The 25,268-nt window shown below is 36.8% G+C and overlaps 2 protein-coding genes across 2 annotated transcripts in view; one reads left to right on the top strand and one right to left on the bottom strand.

Annotated features, from left to right (window-relative positions):
• Positions 1-15,618, top strand: part of LOC149821004 (ubiquitin-like protein 5) — a 36,083-nt gene extending 20,465 nt beyond the window's left edge. The window contains exon 3 of the mRNA XM_089982801.1: positions 15,393-15,618. The gene's annotated coding sequence lies outside the window, so the exon portion shown is untranslated. The remainder of the gene's footprint in view (positions 1-15,392) is intronic.
• Positions 15,619-19,853: 4,235 nt separating this feature from the next.
• LOC149821005 (uncharacterized) lies at positions 19,854-25,035 on the bottom strand. The gene is made up of 2 exons (XM_089981879.1): positions 24,610-25,035; positions 19,854-21,079 (listed from the first exon to the last, which is right to left on the bottom strand). Exons 1-2 carry the CDS (start codon positions 25,033-25,035, stop codon positions 20,147-20,149), a joined length of 1,359 nt encoding a protein of 452 aa, XP_089838005.1. The 3' UTR covers positions 19,854-20,146.
• Positions 25,036-25,268: the final 233 nt, after the last annotated feature.

Here is a 25,268-nt window from a genome sequence, read left to right on the forward strand (position 1 = left end):
AACATATTTTATTTGTTTTTCTTATGTAGTCGATGTTATGTTTGTTTGTCTTTTTCCTACATTCCTTTTTTCATGTTGTCTTGTATATAGTGTAAGGTACAATGACAAAATGTCTTTTTCATAAAAGGTTGTAAGAAGGTACAATTATTATATGACAAAATATCTTTTTCATAAAAGGTTGTAAGAAGGTACACTTATTGGTTTTCAAAAAGGAGTTTTTTGAAACTATCATATACTTTTATGATATAGTGTTTATGAATGAGTATGTAATATGCAATATGCAAGTTCCTGAAGGTTCTGTTACATATGACTCTAAAGAAGAAAAAAATCTTCATCTTGAGGTAGCCGATATCTTCATTTGAACTTTAGGAAAGCATGGCTCATCAAACTTTTTCTTCAAGGAGTATGATTGCACCATAGTTGTACTTGAACAGGAAGTCTCCATCCTTATTGGGTGAGATATCCTTGCATCAAATACTCGTTAGATTTATGGCAAAACATATTCAGTCATAATATAACATTATTTCAAGAGAACATATTATCATATCATATAAAATCAAATGAGACAGTGTATCATATTATGTGACATCAAAACCGAGTTTCTCAACAAAGGTTCCCATTCCAGAGGAGCATGCATTGCAAATAATCCTCAACAATTTCTCTCAACCCTTGAGAAGCCTCATTGCCACTTCTCCGGCAAAGTCCTTTATCAAATTGATTGAGCGAGCCGAATGACTCGACTCAGGAATGGAGAATGGGCTCTACGAAGGCATGCGTTTGATTAAGAGCATCCAAGACCAGAAGAAGAAGGCACCGTTCACTCATGCAGCTGATACCTTCAGCCATGATCATGACAGCAGCAGAAGAAACAAAAATGACAACAAAAGTGGCCAGAACCACAGTGCAGCTCAAGGGGAGAAGTCTTCCAAGCAGAATGACAAGTCGTCTCAGTCTAACTTTCCGCAAAAAGAAAAGATAAACCTGAAGGTTGGAGTAATGACCGCGAGTTCACTCCTCTGAAGCAAACGCTCAAAGAAGCCCTTGAATTCATGTTGACCAAGGGATTGGTCAAACTCCCAAAAGTCATGAATCCTTCCACAGTCATGGGAAGGTTCATGAATCAGTTCTGCAAGTTCCATCGAGCAGTGGGGCATGACACCGATCACTGCTTCGTCTTCAAAACTATTGTTCATGATTGTGTCGACAAGAGTCTCTTTGTTGAAGACGAAGATGAAGACGAGCTAGCCATCATGACCAAGCCTCTCCCGGACTACTCAGAAGATTGATCATGCCAGAATTTTCTACTTTCCTCCCCTTTTGCCAGTCACCTTGTAGGGGCTAGTCAGCTCAGTCTTTTGTGACCTTTTTGTCAAAGTACTTGTAAATATTTCACTCTTTTGTTATTAGTTTTACTCATTAATGAAATGTCAATTTTCCTTCATATCTTTGATATCAAAATACTTCCTTTCTCTGCCACACAGGGACATTTGTTTTTGAAAAATTATATTTTTGTTTAAAAAATCTTTTTCGTCATCGGCTTCTATTTAAACCGCATTAAATTCCTATTCTTTTTCAGAATACGGGACAACCCTGACATCATTCACGAGAGAAATGATATTACCTATGAGGGTTTTTCAAAAATCATGAAAATTTGAAAGTCTTCATAACAAAAAGTTCAAATATTTTTTTTATCCAACTTTTGTCAAAAATCAACCCTCGTGTTGATCATATTTTCAAAAATAGGTTTTGAACCATTGCATTGAAAAATCAACCCCCGTGTTGATCATATTTTCAAAAATAGGTTTTCGAACCATTGCATTGAAGAATCAATCCTCGTGTTGATCATATTTTCAAAAATAGGTTTTCAAACCATTGCATTGAAGAATCAACCCTCGTGTTGACCATATTCTCTAAAAATGGGTTTCAAATCATTATATTCAAAGATCAACCGTTGTGTTGGTCTTATCTTCCAAGATTGGTTTTAAAACATTATATTAAAAAAATCAACCCTTGTGTTGATCTTATTATCAGTTTCGAACTGTTATTTTCAGAAATCAGATTTATTGTTGATCTTTTTTTCAAAAATTAGGTTTCAAACCATTGCTTTCAAAAATTGACCCTCATGATGATCTCTCATGTTTGATTTAAAAGATCAGATCTCGCACTAATCATTCTTCTTGCGGTTGATTTTCTTCCCAAAAATAATTTCCCACTTGTCTTTCAAAATAAACATTTTCCTCTCACTTTAAAGATCCCATATGCAGGCAGGAGCAGACAAACTCGTTTTCTCAAATCTTATAAATTTTCAGTTAACTCTTGTTATGTTTATCAGTTTCATTCATTTTTCATATTTCCATCAAGTTTACATCAATTTTATCAAATTTTTATAAAGTTTTATCAATCTTTCCTCAATATTATTAAATTTTATCAACTCTGTACCCTTTCAGGTTAAGGGATAAACCTGATGCCTCTTTCCCATGAGGTATTCCTTTCTCCTTTTACCCTTTCAGGTTAAGGGATACCTAAACCTCGGCCTTCGAGGTATTTTCTTTTTCCCTTTCAGGTTAAGATAAACCTGAACCTCGTTTATCGAGACATTTCTCCTTCTTTTTTCAGGATAAGGGATAATCCTGAAGTCCCTTTTATCATCAAATTTTTACCAAATTTTCACCAGACTTTCGTCAGTCTTTTCTTTGTCAATTTTATTGATTCTTTATCAAATTTTTATCAAATTTATTTTATCAATCCTTTTTTATTAAATGTTTATCAATTTTATTCTTCACCAAATCTTTGTCAAATTTATTTCCTTCTTCCTCTTCAGGATAAAGGATAATCCTGAAAACCCCGACAATCATTCTCACTTCAATTTCCAAATGTCTTGAAGATGCCAGTCTCCTCTTCCGACTCTCGGTCAGAAAAGCCAGAGCTCGTGCGGGTACACTTTCAAAACCCAGTGCTCATGCTGGTACATCCAAAAACCCAACGCTCATACTGGTGCAATTTCAAAACCCAGTACTCATACTGGGGCATTTTCTTGACAAAATCCAGTACTTGCAGTGGTACATCTAGCACCCGCGCTAATGTCTGGCTGACCGATCATTTAGCCCCTCAGGTTCAGTCTTTGCACTAACCATTCGTCAAAAATCAAGACTCTAATTTCAATTTTGACCTTCAGGTTATTCAATTCTCAATTGCAAGCCTTCAGGTTTCAATCTTCATCAATCTTTCCTCAATTTTCCTTAATTTCTGTCAATCTCTATCCCTTTTTCATCAAATTGCCTCAATTTTATTCGTTCCCTGTTCAGGATAAGGGAATAATCCTGAAATCAGACCACAATCGACCATGATGATCTTCTTCATTGCAAGTCAGGTAATCCAGTCCTCGAACTGGTCATTCTCAAAACTTTCAATCCCAGTCCTCGTACTGGCGATTTTCAAAATTCAATCTTCTGATTAAAGATTTTCTTTTGAGATTCGAGTTTCGACTCGAACTCCCGATTCTCCTTTGAGATTCGAGTTTTGACTCGAACTTCCAACTTTTTCCTTGAGATTCGAGCCTTGACTCGAACTTTCCATCTTTCCTTTGAAGATTTGAGTTTTAACTTGAGTCTTCTCTTCCTTAAAGATCTGAACTTTCCAGTTTTCCTTCGAGATTCGAGCCCCGACTTGAATTTTCCAGATTTCCTTCAAAGATTTGAGTTTTAACTCAAGTTTTCTTTCCTTCAAAATCTAAACTTTCCAGTTTCCTTTTGAGATTCGAGCCTTGACTCGAACTTTCCAGCTTTCCTTCAAAAATTTAAGTTTTTAACTTGAGTTTTCTTTTTTTAAAAATCTGAATTTTCCAAGTTTTCCTTTGAGATTCGAGCCCCGAATCGAATTTTCCAGCTTTCCTTTGAAGATTTGAGTTTTAGCTCGAGTCTTCTTTTCCTTCAAAAATCCGAACCTTCCAAGTTTTCCTTTGAAGATTTGAATTTCAGCTCGAATTTTCCCTTGAAGATTTGGGTTTCGACCTAAATTTTCTCTCCTTAACAACCAAACTTCCTAGCTTTCCTTTGAAGACTCGAGTTTCGACTCGAATCTTCCAGCTTTCCTTATAAAACCTGAGTCCTGATCCGGATGGTCTTTCAAAAACCAACTTTTGAGTTAGGCTTACCTTCAAAATCCAGTTTTATGCCAAGCTTGTCTTCGGAACTTTAAATTTGTATTTACCTTCAGAATTTAGCCTCGTGTTGGATTTTTCTCCAGAATCCCACTGATGTGGCAAAATTCGATGTTAAGCAAAGGTTTTGTCATCAAGGATTTCAAGAATATCTTGCCAAATTGCCATAAAATAGTTGTTGATCTCAAACTTTTATTACATAAAGAATTTCCTCAAATCTCCTTAGTATTCATTCCAAAAGGGTGAAGCTTTTATGAAGAAAGGCTCAAACTTTAAATTTTTTGATTGGTCAACCAAGAGGATGAAGAAAAAATCCTCGATATGACTAGCGAAGGAAAATTCAATGATGTTGAAAAGCCATAAGTGAGCTGCTATTGATCATAGCTATGACACATTTTTAAAGATTATTCTTTGGCAGTAAGACAGTGAAAATACCCCGGGCAGTAAAAAGGAACCTATCTAATCCATATCTCCTCAGTCATTTGAGTTGCAATCAAATATCCGCAAAAGGGATCTCTCAATTGTCGTCAAGATGAAGACGAATAGGTGAGTTAGATCTCTGGGACCAAAGAAGGTTTGAATCATCTCTGAGATGAAGGAGTTTGTGAAGGATCCTTCCAGGGAAAGTTCAGATCACTGTCGAGATGAAGGCGAGTGTGATGAACCTACCGACAAAACCCTAAAAGATATTTGATTTCTGCTATCATCTAAAGACCTTTTTAGAACCGATGTCATCAAGCCTAATTCCTGAGAAAGAAAAAGAAGGATCGGAGCATCTCCAAGATGAAGGAGTTTGTGACGTACCCTTCCCCGGAAAAAGAGAGAAAAGTCAGGACATCTCCAAAATGAAGGATGATGTAAAAGCCCAAGAAAAGCTCCATGACTCAAAAGAGTGCGAAAAGATCATCATGGGAAAATGCCCAGGATATCAAACTGCCCAAACTATCAAGAATCTTCTTTATCTATGCAAAATTCTTCTATCAATATCTCTTCATTCAAACGCTTTTATGAAACTAAGAATATTTTCTCTCTTTTCATATCAAGGAAATTGATAGCTTCCTTGAAGAAAACCAACAATAATAATTTGACTTTGATTCTGGATTCTATAGAGTTAACCCAGTTGGAGGTAATACTCTAGGTGGGAAAAGGAACATCTTTCGAAAGTGCTTACCTTTAATTACCTTGAAACAACTATAATTTTTATCATTTTGGTAGTATTTTCCAGCTTTCCTGATAAGAAATAATAACTTGACATTTGTTTTGATATATCTTGGTGTTGCCTTTTCTTTCTTCCGCATAGTCGAAAGATTTGCCTTCCCCTCTTTTATAAGAGTCGCCTTATTCATCTTTCGCTTTGATTAAAAGATTTGCCTTCTCCTTTCTAAAAAGGATCGCCTTATTCGTCTTTCGCTTTGTCGAGAGATTCGCCTTCTCCTTTCTAAAAGGATCGCCTTATTCGTCTTTCGCTTTGTCGAGAGATTCTCCTTCTCATTTTTAAAAGGATTGCCTTATTCGTCTTTCGCTTTGTCGAGAGATTCACCTTCTCTTTTTTAAAATGGTCATCTTATTCGTCTTTCGCTTTGTCGAGAGATTCACCTTCTCCTTTCTAAAAGGATCACCTTATTCGCCTTTCGCTTTGTCGAGAGATTTTCCTTCTCCTTTCTAAAAGGATCACCTTATTCGTCTTTCGCTTTGTCGAGAGATTCGTCTTCTCCTTTCTAAAAAGGATCGCCTTATTCGTCTTTCGCTTTGTCGAGAGATTCACATTCTCCTTTCTAAAAGGATCGCCTTATTCGTCTTTCGCTTTGTCGAGAGATTCACCTTCTCCTTTCTAAAAAGGATCGCCTTATTCATCTTTCGCTTTGTCGAGAGATTCTCCTTCTCCTTGTTAAAGGGTCGCCTTATTATCTTTCGCTTTGATCGAAAGATTTGCCTTCTCCTTTCTAAAAAGAATCGCCTTATTCGTCTTTCGCTTTGTCGAGCGATTCGCCTTCTCCTTTCTAAAAGGGATTGCCTTATCCATCTTTTCGCCTTATCAAGAGATTCTCCTTCTCCTGGTTAAAGGGTCTCCTTACTCATATTTTGCTTTGTCAAAAAAATCACCTTGCTCCTGTTAAAAGGATCGCCTTATTCATCTTTCACATTATCGAAAGATTTGCCTCTTGTACCTTGTTCACCTTTCATACTGTCGAAAGAATTGTCTCACATCTCCTTATTTTTCATCTCTCACATTCCCAAAAGAGTTGCCTCGTTCAGAAGAGGTATCTCTTCCTGTCCCATCACAGTTTCTTTATTCAAGAAATCCGTATGGTCGTACCCACTCAGGTTAAGGGTCAAACCTATACCTTCTGCGAGAGGTCATCAATTTCAAAAGCTATTTCAGTCTCAGCAATGAGTCGCTCAAAATCATCCCTTTTTCCAAGCTTTAGGGAACCCCATCTTCCTTCTTTCGCAAACCTCTTTCGGATTTGTTCGTCCAAACTCCGAAGGTCCCATTATGTTTTCTTCATTCGAGGATTCCAGTTGGTCGTCCGCTTTAGGTTAAGGGTTAAGCCTGAACCTCATACCTTGAGGTATTTTTCCTTTTTCAGGTTTGGGTTAAACCTGAGTCTCGTTTTGACGAGATTCCTCGTTTTGACGAGGTATTTTCTTCCAGTCCCATCATGGTTCTTCCCATCGAGAATCCATGCTTTGTATATCCATCCAGGACAGGATCCTACTTAAGCATCATCTTTTTTTCCAAAAATGTCCCATCAAGGTCATCATATATTCCTTTCCCCATTTAGGTTATTTTGAGATATCTTCGCCCCATCCAGGTTAAGGGCTAAACCTGAATCATTCCAAAAAGCTGATCTGGCCTCACCCATGAGACTTGATCAAAATTCTTATCTTTCATCATTTCGGGATCTTCGCCCAAAGTCCCATCACGATTTCCTCATTTCTATTATTCAGTCTTATCATTTTCGAGGATTTCGTCTCCCCCAAGTCATTCAGGATAATGTTTTTAAGCCTGAAATCGCCTCTTTTCAAATAAATTCTCCCACACCGAGTTCAGATCTGCTGACTGGGGCATTTTTCAAAATTTGGAGTGTTTTCTTTGCCACTAAGCTCGGCTTTCAACCGGCTTAGTAGCAAAGAGGGGCATCTGTGAACACCCCAAATTTTTCAAAATCTTTTAAATATTCTCTTTTTGCCCCTAATTTCATTTTCTGAGCAATTGAGTCACTTTTAAATATAAATTCCAGTTCATTTCTCAAGTTTTACTGAAATTAAATTCATTATATATATCTGACTTGATTTCGGATCCAGATTCATTGTCAAGATCCAAATCTTAGTCTCGTTGTTCAACTTTTAAATTAAAATTACAGAAAATACCAAAAATAGTTTTTAAATAGCTCAGACAGTCCATCTGATATCCGTTTGGATCCATCACGTTGTATTTCTCGATTCGAGTTTCAAAACTTGAACATTTTCTCAAAACCTGGATCCAAACCCATTTTCTGAAGAAATTTCTCCAAGATAACCCTGATTTTTCAAAAAACCCTTCTTTTGTAAATATTTTGAAATTTTGCAAAATTAGTTTTAATTCCTTAGTTTTTAGAGTTTTTGTCTTCAAAAATACAAAAAAATATAGAAAATGTCAAGGAAAAAACAAAGAAATAAGAAAATAGAAAAAGAAAACACAAATGGCCTTTTAAAAGCACCCTTTTTGAAAAATCAAGTTTGTAACAAACACTTTTTAGAAAAAACTTTTGTTAAAACCTTCTTTTTAGAAAATTTTATAAAATGGGGGACCCGATCTGAGAGGGGCCTAACAACCACCTCTTATAAAATCGACCCTCAGGGGGTCGATAATATCATCCACCATCATCCATTTCCATCCAGCATCCACGATTGGCCATTACATCTCCTCCCGATCCTTTCTCCCTCTCTCCTCTTTTTCATTCCTTCCTCTTATTTCCCTAGTTTTTCCCAAGCGAGGGAAGATCGACCATCACTCAGGAGGGCTACGGTAAGTGATTATCTATCTCCTCTTATTAATTTTATGTGAAATTGTCCTTCATTTACTGTATTTCTCCGTTTTTGATCTCGTTCTTTTCCATTTTTCTCTGTTATTTCCCATCATAATGCATAGATGGTAGGGATGATCCGTATATAGCAGTGTCATCCTACCTGTTGCTACAGCAACGGAATAGCCCGTACCAACATTTCTTTTCATCCTCTTTTATATTTTACATTTTCATGTATTTCAATCTACAACTTGTTTTATTGTTGATTTCCCTTTATGATTTTATTATAATTTCCTACTTGCATTTGATTTCATTTCCAGATAATCGGTTGATGTTTTGATTCAAACTTCTGTTTGCCCCTATGTGTTTTGATTCCCCTATGGTATATTGCGCATTAGCATGCCACCATCATAATCGTTCATCTACGAACAACATGATTCATCCTCTCTGCATTACATACTGTTTTTTTCCACTTCTTCGTAGCATCCCTGTTTCCCAACTTCTTTGTTGATTTATTGATTTGCTGAAATGGGTTTCTAATCTATTGGAGGAGAAAAACTCAAGTAACGGATGGGATTCACGAAGAAAGTGTAAGCGAATAGTCAATCCCATCTATTGTAATAACTGATTTGATGTTGAGATAAAATCTGAGTGGATAATCTGAGTTATGGTGAAAGTAGATTTGATTCACCGTAAACCCCTTTCAGTGATGGCTAAATCCACTCTGCGTCTTCATGGTTTCGGTAACATGTTTCTCCTCTTACCCAGCATTTATGTTTGATTGGCTAGGATTTATTCGCTTAATTTAAGTGGATTTTCGTTTTAATATGTTGTAAAATATCTGCTGTAAAGACTTGTCACAGAGAAACCTTGGAAGTATGCGTGTTAGTGCCTCCTGCGCATAAGCTTTGCTCGATTCATTACGAACAGGGACAGTAAATCTCAAATCGAGGTTGAAGAGATGAAGTTAGAAGTTGTGCTTCTAGTGGCTAACTTGAAGAGAATCCATATGGGGAGCTACGCTCAATGTATTGACGTCCTAACCAAGAAGCCAAGAGGAGTATCCGTTGGAGACATTAGGGATATTCAGAGCTTCATTTCTAAGATATGTTGCAGAATGGATAGCTTCGGAGAGGATGCGTGGTTGGTGCCATTGAGGCCCTAATCGGTTTGCACCTTCTGAGTGAATGGGAAACGGCTGCTCTGCTTTCCATGTCATGGTCTGGTATGAAATGCAAGATACATTGATTGAATGGCCCCTTTACCAGAAGGTCTGAAAAATATATGAATATCAAGGAACTGTGGTTTGCAGGTGCATTCCACGAGATATAAGAATCGTGCTCCTAGACCAATCCTACAGGGCTGAGACTGCGATTGATTTGCCAAAAAGCTAAGGAAAAGGTATGTGCATATGTCATGAAATGATTGATAAGGGATGCTCCCCGACGAGCTCCATCATCAAATCTTGATAGATGGATTCTGCAAAACAGGTAAAATTGTTGTAAATATAATGTTGTCATCCTGTCTTCAATAAATTGTTGTAGCATAACTTCTCGTTTTCTTTGCATTGCTATAGAATAATGCCCTTTATCTTATCTCCTGCACAGCAGCTAACGTGCACTCCTCCCCCGCGTAACCCCTACTTGTCCATACCTCCAGCATGTCCATTGTGCAGTCACCAGTCCCACATTTCTTACCCAACTTCATCATCTACCTGCCATATCCATCTCACTTGGTGCGGATTTTCTGCAAAATATACCATTCACCATAGCTTACAAATTGTTGTGATCTTTCAGCTTTCGCAGCAAACTATTGTGATTTTTTTCTTTAGCTGCTGTAAATTATGTTTCCTACCCTTATCCATTTGGCACTAACCATATCTACACTCTTCATTATATACACTTCCCTTCACCCTCACTGCTACTTTACTTACCACAATGCACACGCTCCACCTTTGCATACTCCTGGTATTTCCTGTATATGCTTACTATCTGTCTTTTTTTCACTGTTGCACAATATCACACCCACTCTTTAGGTGTTAGTTTCATAAATGTCATTTTCTGTACCCATTCACCTTCCTGCTATTGCCACCCACGGCATCACCTTCACCACTTGTGGCAGCACCTAACACCCATCTTCACTAAGACTCACAACACTCCAACATCCCCTTTAGCACCACACTCATTTACACTTATGCTCTTTTTAACACAGCACCTCCATTACCTACCTGTCACAGCATGCTACCCTCCACTCAGCAACATTGCTGAAACACTTGCATTAACATCAGCATATATCTTCTCACTTGCACAGGTATCCCACCCGCTCCACAGCCGTTTACACTATTACCAACAACACCCACTTCACCTCCATGTCACCTGTGTGCTTCCTTCACCCTACAACAGCCCATTGCTACTGCTATCTTTACATTAGTACTTGTACTTCACCCACTACATTGTTATCATATCTTCCAACCCCATGACACCTCTTCCATATCCATTTGCCTTCTTTTCCCCATCTTTCATTGCACTATAGCCATCTCTATGATGACTCCCACAACACACACCATCCCCTATGTGCAATTTATGCACAACATCATTTCATGATGATAATATATGCCATCATCACAATACTGTTGCTTTGTCAAATTTTGCTCTTGCCAGTATTCACTCGCATCATTTGCACCTTGCTCATAGTGCCTCACCACCATATTTAGCAGTTGCACCCATCCACTTTAGCGTCTCCATCCCCATTGTGTGTTTTCATTAAACCACACATTAACCCATCATTGCTTTCACTTCACTACACTACAAGCACTCAACACCTCTTGTTGTAACCCACAACCCCCACATAGTCATCACATATTCATTCTACATCCATGTTATATATATATGTATATACATATATATATATATATATATATATATATATATATATATATATATATATATATATGTACACATATATATACATACATATATGAACACATTAATAGTTACCCTTCTTTGGATCATCAATGCAGTTTCATTGGGTATTACGCACAAAGTAGGTTTATGAATGTCTCATTACTTGCCTCTCTGAAATCAATGTGATATGTGCAATTTCTCTTCTGTTTTCATATTAACCAAGTGTTTTGCAGGAATCATGCAGAAAATGTCATTTTTCCTTTTTAGGAGTTTTAAATTGTAATAACCAGATATAATGAGAATTCTTTATATTTCCAGTCTTAGATTAGAATGTATGAGCATGTTAATCTCATAAACCATGTGCTTCATCTCATTTTTATCCTTTATTTTAAAATTTCACAAATGGTGAAACACGAATGACACGTGCACTATTTTATAAATGGTGATTCATCCTAAGTCGATGATTTACCTCAATGGCCATAGTCAGGATGTAAACAAAACTTATGATTTTTATCTTTTATGGAATAACACTGGATCCACACTGGATTCTCTTCAAAAATCATCATATTTTCAAATATATTCTTTTTTTATTAGAGTTTAATTTGAAATTGGCTCAAAATATATATCAATGGTCATAGTCAGGATATATTGAGAGTTAATTTCATTTTAAACTCTATAAAAGCACCAAAATATATTTCATTCTTCACCCGAATTCAAATAGGATTATTATATAATATGTTCAATGACCATAGCCAGGGATGTATTATATCTTCAATCATATTTTAATTCACTTAAAAAATGAGATATGATTTTTAAATTCAATCTCAAATTCTTTAAATTCCTTTCATCATTTAGGATAGAACATCATCATACTTTCAAAATTCTTTTCCCAAAACTTCAAGTGATCTCAAATATCTTTCTTCAATCTGTATTTCAATTCATTCTTCTATCTTATTTCAAAGATTCAAAATTTCGATTTCAAAGTCCAATTTGACTTTGAAATTTCAAAATTATATTCAAAATTCAAATTCAAATCAATATCTCAAAACCAATTTCAAAGTTCAATTTAACTTTGAAATTTCTGATTCATCTTCAGATTTCAAATTTAAAATCAAGTTTATCTTCTTATCTTCAAATTCAAAATCAAAGTTTGAGATTAATTCTAAATCTCAAAATTCGACTCTTCCTCAATTTTAAATTCAATCTGGGTTTTCAAAACCGAGATCCATCTTCAAAAGTCCCATTTGGACTTTCAAAATTCAAATCCAAAGTTAGATCCCAATCCCAACTAGGATACAGATTTCCAAGTGCAATCTCCACTTTTTGGATCTCAGACTGCAGATCCAAATTACATCTTAGATTTCAGATCTTGGATCCAATTCCATTTAAGATCCAGAATTCAACTTCCTCTTGGATCTCAGACTTCAGATCCAAATTACATCTTGGATTCCAAATCTTGGACCCAATTCCATTTTAGGATCTAGAATCCAACTCCATCTTGGATCTCAGACTTCAGATCCAAATTTCATTAAGGATCCAGAATTCAACTCCATCTTGGATCTCAAACTTCAAATCCAAATTCCATTTTAGGATCCAGAATCCAGTTCCACTTTGGATCTCAGACTTTAGATCCAATTCCATTTTAGGATCCAGAATCCAACTCCACTTTGGATCTCAGACTTCAGATCCAAATTCCATTTAGGATCCAGAATTCAATTCCATCTTGGATCTCAGATTTCATATCCAAATTCCATTCCAAATTTTGGATCCAATTCCATCTTGGATCTCAGATTTCATATTCAAATTTCATTTTTGGATTCAGACCGTGAATTCAAATTCTATCCTGATTTCCGGATTTCAAATCCAATTCCATTTTCAGATCTCATTTGGACTTCCTAAATCCATTTCTATTTTTAAATACCATTTGGATTTCTCGAATTCATCCTGATTTCAAACCTTAAATCTAGAATTCAATATCACTTCAAATTTCATCTCCTTCTCCTAAATCCAGGTCCAAAATCCAAATTCAAAGTTCATTTCTGACTTTGAAGCTTCATCTTCCAATCATTCTTTTCAAAAATTCAAAGATTTATTTTCCCAACTCTGATCATTTCAAAGACTTAGAACTTCAAAATATCCTTCCTAATCTATCTCAAATTCATCTCAGAAACACTTGGAGATTTCAAAATCATTTTTTCAAAAAGAGCATACATCCTTGCATTGCACAAGCATGATTCTTTATGCATTTAGATTTAGGATAAATTCTTAGATGATATTTTAGTAAAGCAAAGGCATAAATTTGACCCCTGGTAAAGGCGCCAGGAATGGTCGAACCTCGTACCGACGAGCGAGCCCCGTCTCTCAATTTTTCTCGCAAATATTTCAAAACGGAGGTGAGTTAATTTTCTAAATATTTTCAAATTAAGGTCAAGTGAGACCTTGCAAAAGAGTTCCTCTCTCTCTCTTCTTTGTTTTCTCTTTTCTCTTCTTTTCTTTCTTTTATTTTCTCCTTTCAAAAAAGGAGAAAATAGAGGTTAGAAAGGAAAATAGAAGGAAAAGAAAGAAACACCAAGAGAGGAAAAATTTTGCGATGATCACACCGGGATGCAAAAAAGACATAGTGGCTTGTTTATGTTTTCATATTAATTATTTCATCAAATGTTAGCATAGGTGATGGCTTAGGTTTTATGTCAAAGCAATCAGATGTTTAAATTGTCCTTGAATTAATATATGCAAAAAAAAAGAGATCGGGTCCCCTGTCTTCAAGTTGGAGCAGGGAGTACATAAGTCACTAAACTTTCTACTCTATCAATTTTGAATTGTTAATTTCATAAAAATTATAAATTTTTTTTATTGTGTTTCAAGTCTGCTATAGATAACAGAGAAATTGATCGAGATGATTCCAGTGATGAGTAAGAAATGTTTATTTTTATATCAATGCTCCGTGTTCTATGGTATGCTCCATGGCCAAAATTCATATTTAAAAGGTGGATATGAAAAGGTTACGAGGAACCTTTGAACCCAGGTTGTAAGATAGTACGGGCCCAAAATAAGATGCCATCTTAAAAAAATACTCGATAAGAAGCAAATGATATGTTTTTTTTTTCCCTTAACCTACTTTCTTGAGTGAAAAAATAGTGAAAATTCTTTCTTGATGAAATCGCAAAAGCCCTTTCCCTTGCTCACAGATCCGCCTCCAAATCCCTCTCTCACATGGGTGCGTGAATACCTCTCTAATGACCTCTATACAAATGAGAGAATGACCTTTACACAAATAAGAGAGTAGTTCCTCAAGAAGTGTTTAAAACTCAAAAACACGAAACTACTTTTTGGCCCTTTTTAAAGTACGTTATGTATGATACAGATACAATAGACACTCATATTAGTAACGTTTTTAAAAGTAACTACAAAATAAGTTATGGACAACATTGGTTTGAACATTTGATGCTAATGTGGGATATAGGTTATAGATATGCTCCAAAAAGATTGAGATATTGAGATCTTGAATCATCCTATTTTATAGATTTTATTTAGAGGAGAGATTGCCTGCCATGGAAGGTCCTAAAAAATAGATACTCATAGCACACAAAAAAAAGAGGATATCTATAATTGGTATTGTATTTATAGGAGAAGCCTTTTTGCCCTTCTATGATCGTTGAAATACAATTTTTGATGTTGGGAGAAAGGGGTGTTCGATGCTATTTTGTGAAGGAAAAATAGGTTCTGGGCTTCCCTCTTGAGGTGTAAACTTGATGTTGGGGCCTTCTTTGGGCGTGGGAGTTATTACTGAATGGATGAAAGGTTCAGGAATTCGGAAAGGCTGTGGGTCCTGAAGGAGTTTAGAGGAAGGATTAATATCAGAATTTCCACTATATAGCAAAAAGTGGCTGTTGTAGCTCATTGCCCTTTGGGTAATGGATGCTGGGATATCATCTAGGGGAGAAGCCCCACTATCATAGAATTTGAGGCAAGGGAAGTATTGGTATCGCTATTAGCAAATTAGTTGGATCTCTATAGGGTCATATGATTGACTCAGAACTTTGATAGAAGGATTGTTTTACTATTAACTATTTGCCACTTTTTGAGCCAAGAATACTACCCTTTCCAAGTAGAGCCCTTTGGGTGGAGTGGACCCTCTCAATGGGCTTTGGGGTGCATTTTGCTTGTTGCCAAAACTGTTTTATCTGGCCAGTTCGGTGTAGAGCCCAACATTGCTTTTCTAAGAATGATGTGTGTGTGTGTGTGTGTGTGTGTGTGTGATGTATTATTCTCTTTGGTATGTTAATACTTATGTCTTGTGTTACCTCTTTTTTTCTGCAGGTGCTATGGGCTTCCATTCTGTGGGACTTTTACGATCAACATGATGATTGGTGCAAAGGATTGTAAAATATATATTGGTGATTTATGCACTAGAACATAATATAATATTGTATATGCATATTCCTCGTAGACAGTCATAGAGGTGTAATGGCCTTGTGAACGCTATTCTGAATAGTCTGTGAATACCGAACCAGAAGAAAGAATATATTGATTGAGTGGGTTTGTATTCGTGCTCTGGATGTTTGTAGGTAGTGTTTCGAGAGAGATATATATAGAGAAGCCCAAATCATCCACTGTTATCGGACTCATTTCGGCAGCTCATCGCTCAAAGATCTGCTCCGGAAAAAAAATTGCACTTAAAACAGGAATTAGTGGTGGTTGTGACGGCTGCTAATGCCTGTTTTCCCCCCGCCGCTAATGTGCTATTTTAGCACAAGTCGTACGTGCCAGGGGTGTTCGATGGAATGCCTGTCCACTGTTACGGGTGTTCCTATATATATGTTACTGTTTTTTCTTTATTTTAAATGTTATAAAAAGTTGTTTGGATGATAGAGATGCAATTTTTGCTGTTAACCATATCTGGTCCTGTATTGCTGGACACAGGAAATTCATCTCTGAATCTGGGAATCTAGGTTGGATCCAAAATATTTTGGTAGGTTATAACGGAATTTGTATAGGAGTACGCAATCATTTGTCATGGGACTTAGATTGGAATCAGGTTTTGCTTTGCCCATTTTACCTTTTTTTTTTCTTTTGGAAAATTTTCAAATACCCCTCAACTTTTGGATATAATTCATTCACACACCAAACATTTTAGAGTATGCAAATGCCTACCAAAGTTTTTATTTGGGTTAATCAAATTACCCCAGATTAGTTGCCGCTATTAAATTCTGTTTTAAATTTATTAAAATGACCATGCTACTTACATCCCTTCCCATAGAAGGAGGCTTAGTTTTTAGGAAACTTTCATTTTTTTTTTCTTTTAATACAAGGTTGGTGAGTCATGACCTCTCTCTCTCTCTCTCTCTCTCTCTCTCTCTCTCTCTCTCTATATATATATATATATATATATATATATATATATATATATATATATATATATATATATATAATTGTAGGACTGATTGGACTCAAGTTTGGATCCGGTATCAGCATCTTAAATCAAATTTGATACCTCTAGTTGGGTTGATGACTTGCTGCAATTTAAAATTAATTATATAAAAATTTATTTAAAACTTGACAACAATAACAAATTATATAGTGTAGTGGTTAGTATCTTGTATTTTCTTTGAGAGGTCAAGAGTTCTAGTATCTTAGTTATAATCTTTTTACATTGACAGCTCTATGCATCTACTGTCAAACTTGCTTTGTTCATACTTTTATTCTATGGGGTAAGGGATAAAATGGTAACTTCACAATAAGAAAACTTTGGTGGGTTGAATTAGACCAAAAAAATTGGGAGGTATTTGAAAATTTTCCTTTTCACTTCTTATGTGGGTAAATTGATTGGATCTGGTATCATAAAGTTCAGATTAAATTCAGATCATGTTTACTTGGAGTTGCAACAGCTGTCTTCTGGGTCTTACTGTGTTTCGTGTCCCTGTAGGATGACTTTCTGAGCATCAAACAGGTCATTGTGTCCCCTGTTCAAGCTTGCAAAAACCTAACTTTGATTAGTTGGCCAAGTTGTGGCAGTTATTCTGTGTAGTGACCTAATGTTGTTTGAGCCTAGGTGCTTTTTCAAAACTTTTTCTTAGTTACGTTGAGGATATATTGCAAAGACTGTTATACCAAAGAGCAGTATCATTAATGACTTTGAGCACTTAACTATCAACTTGGTTTGGATTATTGATGCAGATTAGGAACAAAACTAACTTTAATTGAAAATCTGTTTTGAATATTTAGATTTTATTTGTATATCCAACCCCTAATTGTTTCCATTACTATAATTACTTTTTTTTCCTTGAGGAATCTCTTATATAAGTAGAGAATTAGAGAAAATTTCATCCATAGATAGTCCCATGGGTTTTTTTTCCGACTAATTGAGTAAACAATAAAGGATTAATCTTTTGAAGAATGAAGATTGAGTAATTATTTTTTTTATTTTTTTCCCCAACAAGATGTTGGAGATTAAGACTCCCTCTGTATTCCTCTACTTGAAAACTTACATCAGGATTGATGATGAAAGTCAATTTTGCTAGATCTAGCCATCATGCACTGAAGAACAAGAATGCTTTAAAAGATACCTTTGTGTTGGACATATACACACTCTAAAAGACACCTTTATGTTAGACATATACAATCTATGTCAATCATCACACTGTGTCGACTCCACCAGGCACCAGAACCATCTATGGTTGTTGTAATAGAAGGAAGCAGGTGATGGTGAATGTGTTGGGTCAGTCCGGAATCGCCTCCCCTTAATGGGTGGCCCTGCGCTAAGACAAAGAAAACACAAATACTGTTATGAAAACAGTATATCAACAGGGGAGGCCTGCGTACCTGAGGCAGCCATAAGTGTGCTTCTACAGGTGGTGGAGGTTGACTGGAGCCGAGGTTGATAGAAGCAAGGAGTGGTTTCTCCTCAGCCGGACTGCGGCCCTCTACAAGCACAGGCTGCCGGATGTAGTCGGTGAGCAGGACCGATTCCTGCAACCGGATGAAAATACTAAGTCTCTAAACTCTCTCTCGTATTTTCCTGTATATCTTCGTTTTACACCGTATTGGGGTTGCTCATAAAACCCCCTTTTATAGGCACAGAGTGAGAACGGTTTGTGCAACCATTCCCTCCTGATTTTGTACAGGTTTAACGTAAGGAATACCTTCCATGAGGTAGCGTTATCCACATCGTGGGTAACCACCAACGTGGTGGTTTATCCCAATAGAAAGACCACTAGAATGTGTGTTCTTCAGGTAATGGTGTCGAGCATAAGAGGAGCGGCTGCAGCAAGATGATGGCCATGACGTTACCTTATGGTATGCACTATTTTTTGTATAACTACTTTGCTTAACAGCTGCAATTGGAACATCTAAATCCTGATCTGTAGGTGGTTTTCCATTCATTAGATATTGTTTTGGTACTAACAAGTTAATGTTGCAATGACCTCAAAATTATGTACATGGCCTAAACTTGACTGTAACTAAACTAAACTAAACTAAACTATATGTTGACATTATTATGTTTGGTTTGATTTGATTTCAAAGTTTGGCTCTTTACGCACATGTTTATTCTAAATTAAGAAAAAAATAGCCATCAAAGACAATTATTTTTGACTGATGAGTGTTATTTGACTGTTTGATATTCAATGGAGTTAACTCTAATATGACCGTTAAGACTAGCAATTAAAAGCCATCCTTGAACATTCATTGTTAACTAGCTGCTGAAAATATAACCATTAGACGTTTATTCTTGACCGTTGCACCTACACCTATATGGTATTGTCATAAGAAGGGAATATTTTCACTCTCGACTCTTTCATTCTTTTATTTCTTCTCCCATCCTGAACCACTCAAAAGTGGTAGAAAGCCTTTAAGTGCACAATTGGGGTTATATTCAATGTGAGGCGTGACTGGCTGGAATCTTGAAAGCAAAGTTACAGGGAACACTCATTTGCACCATAGAGTTGATTTTTGAGATGCATCACATTCTGGATTGAGTATATGATGAAGCGACCTTTCCAACAGCAAACATCACATCTAATTTTGGTTTTCAAAAAACTTGCAAACAAGTCCATATCTCTTGCTTGATTCTATGGGTTGAAGAGCTGCGATCCTTGTGATAGCTTTGATTCTTGATACCCATTATTTTCAGATGAATAAGGGGGCGTTTTTTATGCAGTGGAAATGCAGATGCAGTACTGCAGCCGCAGCCAACAGCCACACATCTCAACATTTTCTGAGATGGAGACCATGCCCATCTCGAGAAATGCCAAGATGGGTGGCTGCCAGGGCCGCGGCATATAACGTGAACACGCAAGTAAAAAAGCCTAAAACTTTTAATCCACTTCCATTTCCATTTAGATCGGGAGTTGAATCACCATTTAAATTCTCTCTTCTTTTTTTTGGGTGGGGGTAAGGAGAGTGGTGCCTCACATCTTTCTACAGCCGTAAAATGTTTCATGGATAAAAGGCAGGTGAAGGCACGGTAGCGCCATCTGAATTAGGTCACTCATGGGGCCTGGCAGTGCCATCTCACTCAATGTCTGATTCAGGTCAATCACAGTGTAACCTCATCACCTCTTTAACCAAACGGACAGTATGTTTCTACACCGTCAAAAACAAACAAACATGTCTCGGATGGTATCAAGCATGTCATACATAGACAACTTACTTGATAGACAACTTACTTGCAAAGATGAGTCGATCAAATGTGCAAAGATCTCTTAGTCACCCGTTGATTCACAAAATAGAGTCCTAACCCAACAATCCCCAAAATGAAACCTACAACCAAGACAAACAATGCAGTAAATCATTTGACATCTATTTCATCTGCAAGTCTATATCAGTGCATATACAAGCTTCACAAAATGGGTTAGAGTTCACTTGACAATTTCTACATGCAGAAATGGCACTGAACTAAATGGAAAAGAAAATAACTGATGCAGACCGCTTTCATCCCGTTGCACTAAAAGATCACAATAGTTTCTACCCAAAATTGCATCTTTCACACCCAAAAATGGAGAAGGACCTCTCACAGTAAATGCCTCACAGAAAAACAGCCTTTCCCACCGAGTTTCATCAGGAAGACCATAACTTTACAAAGGTTCAGAAATATACTTTCCCGAGGTAACACACTTCAATTCCTTGAAGTGATCATCGTTGCTTATTCCAAGCGCACCTCGGAGTTCAGTCAACCAAAGCTCATGCTTCCATTTGTGTTCGCCTTGAAGATAAAGAGCTTGGAGAACAAAATGATATGCAATCCTATTAACATCGCTCTCAGAACCATATCCAGCAACCTCTCCTGAATCACTTTTTCCAACACCATTCTTTGAAGAACTCAGATGAGGAACTCTAATAAAGCGAATATCATCAGGGAGGCTCCCATCGGGCAAGTTGGTGGGATTAGTTGGGTTGTTTGATGCCTCTTCAAGCATGAACTTAGTTTTCAGTTTAGGTAAGAAAAGCCCAGCCCTCATCTCCATTTCATCCTTATGAAATTGTATCCTATATGGCTTCTTGACTTTTTCAGTCATGACCTCTGCCTGATGAACATAACTCTCTGACCCCTGTGGCTCAGCCTTATCCGCTATCACTTCTGAACGGCTTATAAGCCTGTGTTTACTTCTGCGTGATTGAGAATTCGCTGCTGTTGCAGCTATCATTTGATCAGTGTCTTCATCCAAGAGACCTTTGGTTTCTGTTGCCACTGCCTGTAGCTCAAGAAAAGGACTCTCAGCTAGTATCCCCTTCTCATTGGTTAAACTTTGTGCATTCTCCCGATGTGCTTCAGAGGATACTGGTGACTCTTCTTCCAAGTTTACAACTGTCTGTACGATTGCAGTTTGCAGCTCCAAGGAAGAATTTTTTGACACTTTTTTCCTGACTATCCGTAACTTTGGCTTTCTCTTGGATTGTGACACCGAGTTGATCGGACTCTGGTGTTCCACAGATGTGATTTGGGTTCCACAGAAATCAGACGCTGGACTAAAATCCACATTAGTTGGAGGTTTCTTCATTATCAAGGCCTTGCAAGATCCAATGCGAATGGAAGATTTCAATAAAACTTTTGTATCAAACAGTTAGTTGTTTCAGCTTACTAGATTATCAGCATCTTTTATGCACATTAAAGCAAACAAAGAAGATTGCAGAAATGATGAACATGAAGAAACAATCAGCAATTAATAAGCTTACCTCCAGAAATTCTAATTATCCAATGCTTAATAATTCCCATCATACAGAAATCAAAAACATACCAAGGGAACAAGTAAAATAATCAACATAAGAATACAAAAGCCAAATTGTTTGTTTTCATGATTTCATTTTTTTCATTCAAATGGCAAAGCTTGCTACTGGCTATAAAAGCGGTTTACAACTTCCAACCTGAAACATGTATTCTTGCCTACGTACAGATAACCTCTACTCTTGCAACGAGTGTTTAAGACCTGGAATTTAGAGTACGCCAGAAACATTGGAGACTTTATATGATTGCACGGTTGTGATTTCCAGCCAAGTCAGTGATCAATTTTTTGAGAGTTAATATTAGTTTTGACCTATGTCATCTGGGTACGGGTAAGGATACAGAGGGCTCGACACGGCAATTCCAAAAAATGTGAGTCCGGGGACACGGCTATATATATATATATATATATATTAAATATTACATAAATACAAAATAAACTGAATATAATCTAAATATACATGCTATATCTAAAAGATATATTATATACTGAAAATATAAAGTTATAAACAGAAAATATAATTATAAATTAAATACAAATTTGTATGTTCCGAGGGTAAAATGGCGTGTCCGGATGTTATCGTGTGTCGACACAGGGATAGGCATGTCGACACGGGTATGAGGAAAAAATGGAGTGTCCGGGTACCATAGGTTTTGACTTGAGACTAGGAAGCCTCAAGCCGAGTCACAAAGTTAAGAATTGCTAATTAAATTTATTCTGATTCGCTTGCATCTACAGAGCCATCCTAAAATATTCGTGCAAACATAACTCCCTTCTCAAGCATCTTTCTGGTCCTATTAATGAATCCCCGCAGGACATAGTTTGAAGGGTCTAAGATAACAGGTGATAGAAAATGAATGCTTTTCTTCTCAGCCACAGCAAAATAACAAGACAATAGAAAAAAAAAATTGCTACTATATCATTATAGCCAAGAAGAAATATCCCTGGGAAACTCTTAAATGAATGAATTTTGAGGTGGCGTGGTCTACTTCATCTCTTCAGTCTCTCATGAGATCTGATGTTTCTGCAGTCAGAGTGAAGGAGGACCACTTTTTATTTTACAGGACAAAAAAAGTATTCCCAGCACCACCAGCCGCAGTGGTTTTGTGCAATATGCCAGAACAGCATAGTGCTGGGCATATTGTTTCAGGGGGATTGGAGAATAATGAAGAGAAAACTAAATGAAAAGAAACAGTCCATATCTTAGAATATGATAATAAAATGTATGAGAATTTATCTACCAAGTAGTCAGCTTGTGTTCTTGAACCGATAACCATCTTTCAGCTAACCTAACCTCGTAACCTCCTCTCATCCCTTGGAAGAAATAAGGGGTAGTGCGATCCAATGACAACAACTATATACTATTTTTTATGAAAATATCCAGAAATATTTCAAAATTTAATGGGAATTGGAGTTTATAATTTTTTATAAATCAATAATCTTAATTACTTAGTAATTGTGACACATTGACAATGGCTGATGTACCTGCATCTGCTGATAAGAAAAGCCAAAAAAGCAATAAACAATGGCAGACACAATGACCTGACTTTTGTGATTAAACTAATATCACAATGCAACTTGAAGCATGATACATGCCATGACGATAAGACTACTAGTTGTGAATTCATTTTAGAATAGCAACTATTGTTTGCCTACTTATAAAGTAATGACATTAAGAGAAGACCACTGTAGCAGATGGTATTTAATCACTGATATGCTTGGTACACCAGAAAATAAAACCTTAAAAACATTCCGATGTGAATGAAATAAGCATTGCAATTTGAAATCTGTTTATAAAAAGAAAAACTTGTACTTGAAATAAGCATTGCAATTTGCAATCTTTTTATAAAAAGAAAAACTTATACTTGAGAATAACTGATATACCTAGATCAGCTAATAAGAAAATACAAAGAATCAATAAACAATGAAAAATAAAGAGGATGAAATTTGTGATTAAACTAACAACCTATTTTCAACTTGAATCGTGCTACAGACCACAGATGATGAGACTACAAGTCACCTTCAATTTAGAAAATCAACTCTGGTTTCCCACTTATGAAGTTACGACATGTCAATGGGAACCCAAACCAAAAATTTCGAAAAACGTGTTTGAAATATGAAAAATAATGCATCATACTGTAAAAAAAAAGAAAATCTCTATTTCTTGGAGTGAATAGAATTCATGCATCTACCAGTTCCATAAATGTTTATAGAAAAATATTCAACAACAAACTCAGAAGGAATCAACAACAAGAGATATCCAATAAAGGAAATAACAAGAAGAAATATGTAGCATTTACACGCGTTAGTAGAAGAAAGCATGCACACGAATAGCATAACTTACCTCTTAGTGATGCATAACTAAGTGAAAGGATGTGAAGAAAAAACTCAAAGCAAATAAATCAATGACACTATTTAAACAATAATTTTGACCTGGCCCCCGGGGCAAGAAGGCGCCATCATAGACACAATAAAAGGGCTACCCCATGTGGAAGAAAAGAAGTCCCAAGGACACACAAAAAGGTAATCAAGTAAACAATCTGCATAGTTCTCTGATATCACCAAAACCAGAATCTCAAAATTAAGAGTGGCATCTCATGAGCTTGACTGTTTTATAGAAACAGGATTGTTGCCTTAGCATGTTATATGCTGAGAGATTAGCACAATTATAGACAGTCACATGCATTACCCGTGGCTCCTCATGCACGCAAACACGCACACACACAAAGGCAGGCAGCAAAAGAAGTAATCACAAAGAAAGCATCAACCATCACCACCAATCGTACTGTATACTCGACAAGGAAACTTTGATAAACCATCAAAACCCTCTTTATTTCAGTAAAAGAAGAAAACAGAGGAGACACAAATGAAACAATAAACAGAAATAAACGAATAAAAAAACCAAAACCACCTATAGATCTAAATAAAAAACAAACCAGATGAAAGCAGAACAAAACCCCAAAATCCTACAGAAGAAGAGCCCAATAGAAGCAACCATAACAGACGTATAAACTAAAAAAAAAACGCCAAAACCCTTTCCATATCAGTCACGAATGCAACACTTCTAACAAGGAAAATGATCCCTAAAAAAAATCACAAAAAGATGCACAGCTTGAACGTCAAAGCCCACCAGAAAACATAATGCAAGCAAGCACCAAACCAACAAACCCCCAAACATCAAGACCCACACAGCCAAAAAAGGCAACAAAATCAATGATTAAAAGAATCCGCTGAAAAAAAAGCCAACACCACCGTCTCATGATGCAAAAATCTTGGAACCAAAACCCTTAAACCAAACACTAGTACGGCTTCTTCACCTTGGGAGCTATAACCCATCTTCCCTTGATCCATTCCTGGTGAACCCTCAATTGGGATTTCTCAAACTCTATCTCCTCCTTGGAGTCCCTAAAATACACGTTGTGTTTCCCTCCTCCGAACACCTTCGAGACCACACCTATCCACCACCCATCATTGTGGAATGCATCGACCTCCTCGTGGAGGTCGAAACCACCGCCAGTCTGGATCTCCGGCGGGAAGGGCCTCACGTGCCAGTGATCCACCTTCTCCTGCAATGGTTTCTTCTCAACTTCATCAGACAACAACGTCTCGTATTCCACCAAGAACTTCTTCCCGGCCATCACCTTCACGATCTTTGCAGTGTAGAGAGCTCCCCTGAACCCCTCATCGTCGCTGCTGATCTCCACAGCTTCCCCCACGCGGAAGCTCACCTCCTCCTCCCCCATCGTCTCTCTCTCCAAGCAAAATGGAAGCAAACCAGACGAGAGGAAGTATTTAATTAATTTAGTCAGACATTTATGGAAAGAAGAGGGGTGTTTTCGTACATTTATGGAAAGCGTAGGGGTGTTTTCGTAAATTCACGGAGCACCGGAGTCCGTCCGTCCACTGTGCGAAAAGACCAGGTGCAATATGATTGCACAAATATTATATTTGTGCATTAAGCACCTGATCACCCATC

The sequence above is a fragment of the Nuphar pumila genome, chromosome 12 (assembly GCF_984573655.1).
Source record: "Nuphar pumila chromosome 12, dmNupPumi1.hap1.1, whole genome shotgun sequence".
Taxonomy (NCBI): Eukaryota; Viridiplantae; Streptophyta; class Magnoliopsida; order Nymphaeales; family Nymphaeaceae; genus Nuphar; species Nuphar pumila.

What these genes read in the sequence shown, in the direction of transcription:
- LOC149821005 (XM_089981879.1), bottom strand. Translation starts at nt 25,035, where the DNA reads ATGGGGGAGGAGGAGGTGAGCTTCCGCGTGGGGGAAGCTGTGGAGATC. An exon ending in GATGGGTTATAGCTCCCAAG is followed by an intron (nt 21,080 to 24,609) that starts GTGAAGAAGCCG and finishes GGATCTTGCAAG; the next exon opens with GCCTTGATAATGAAGAAACC.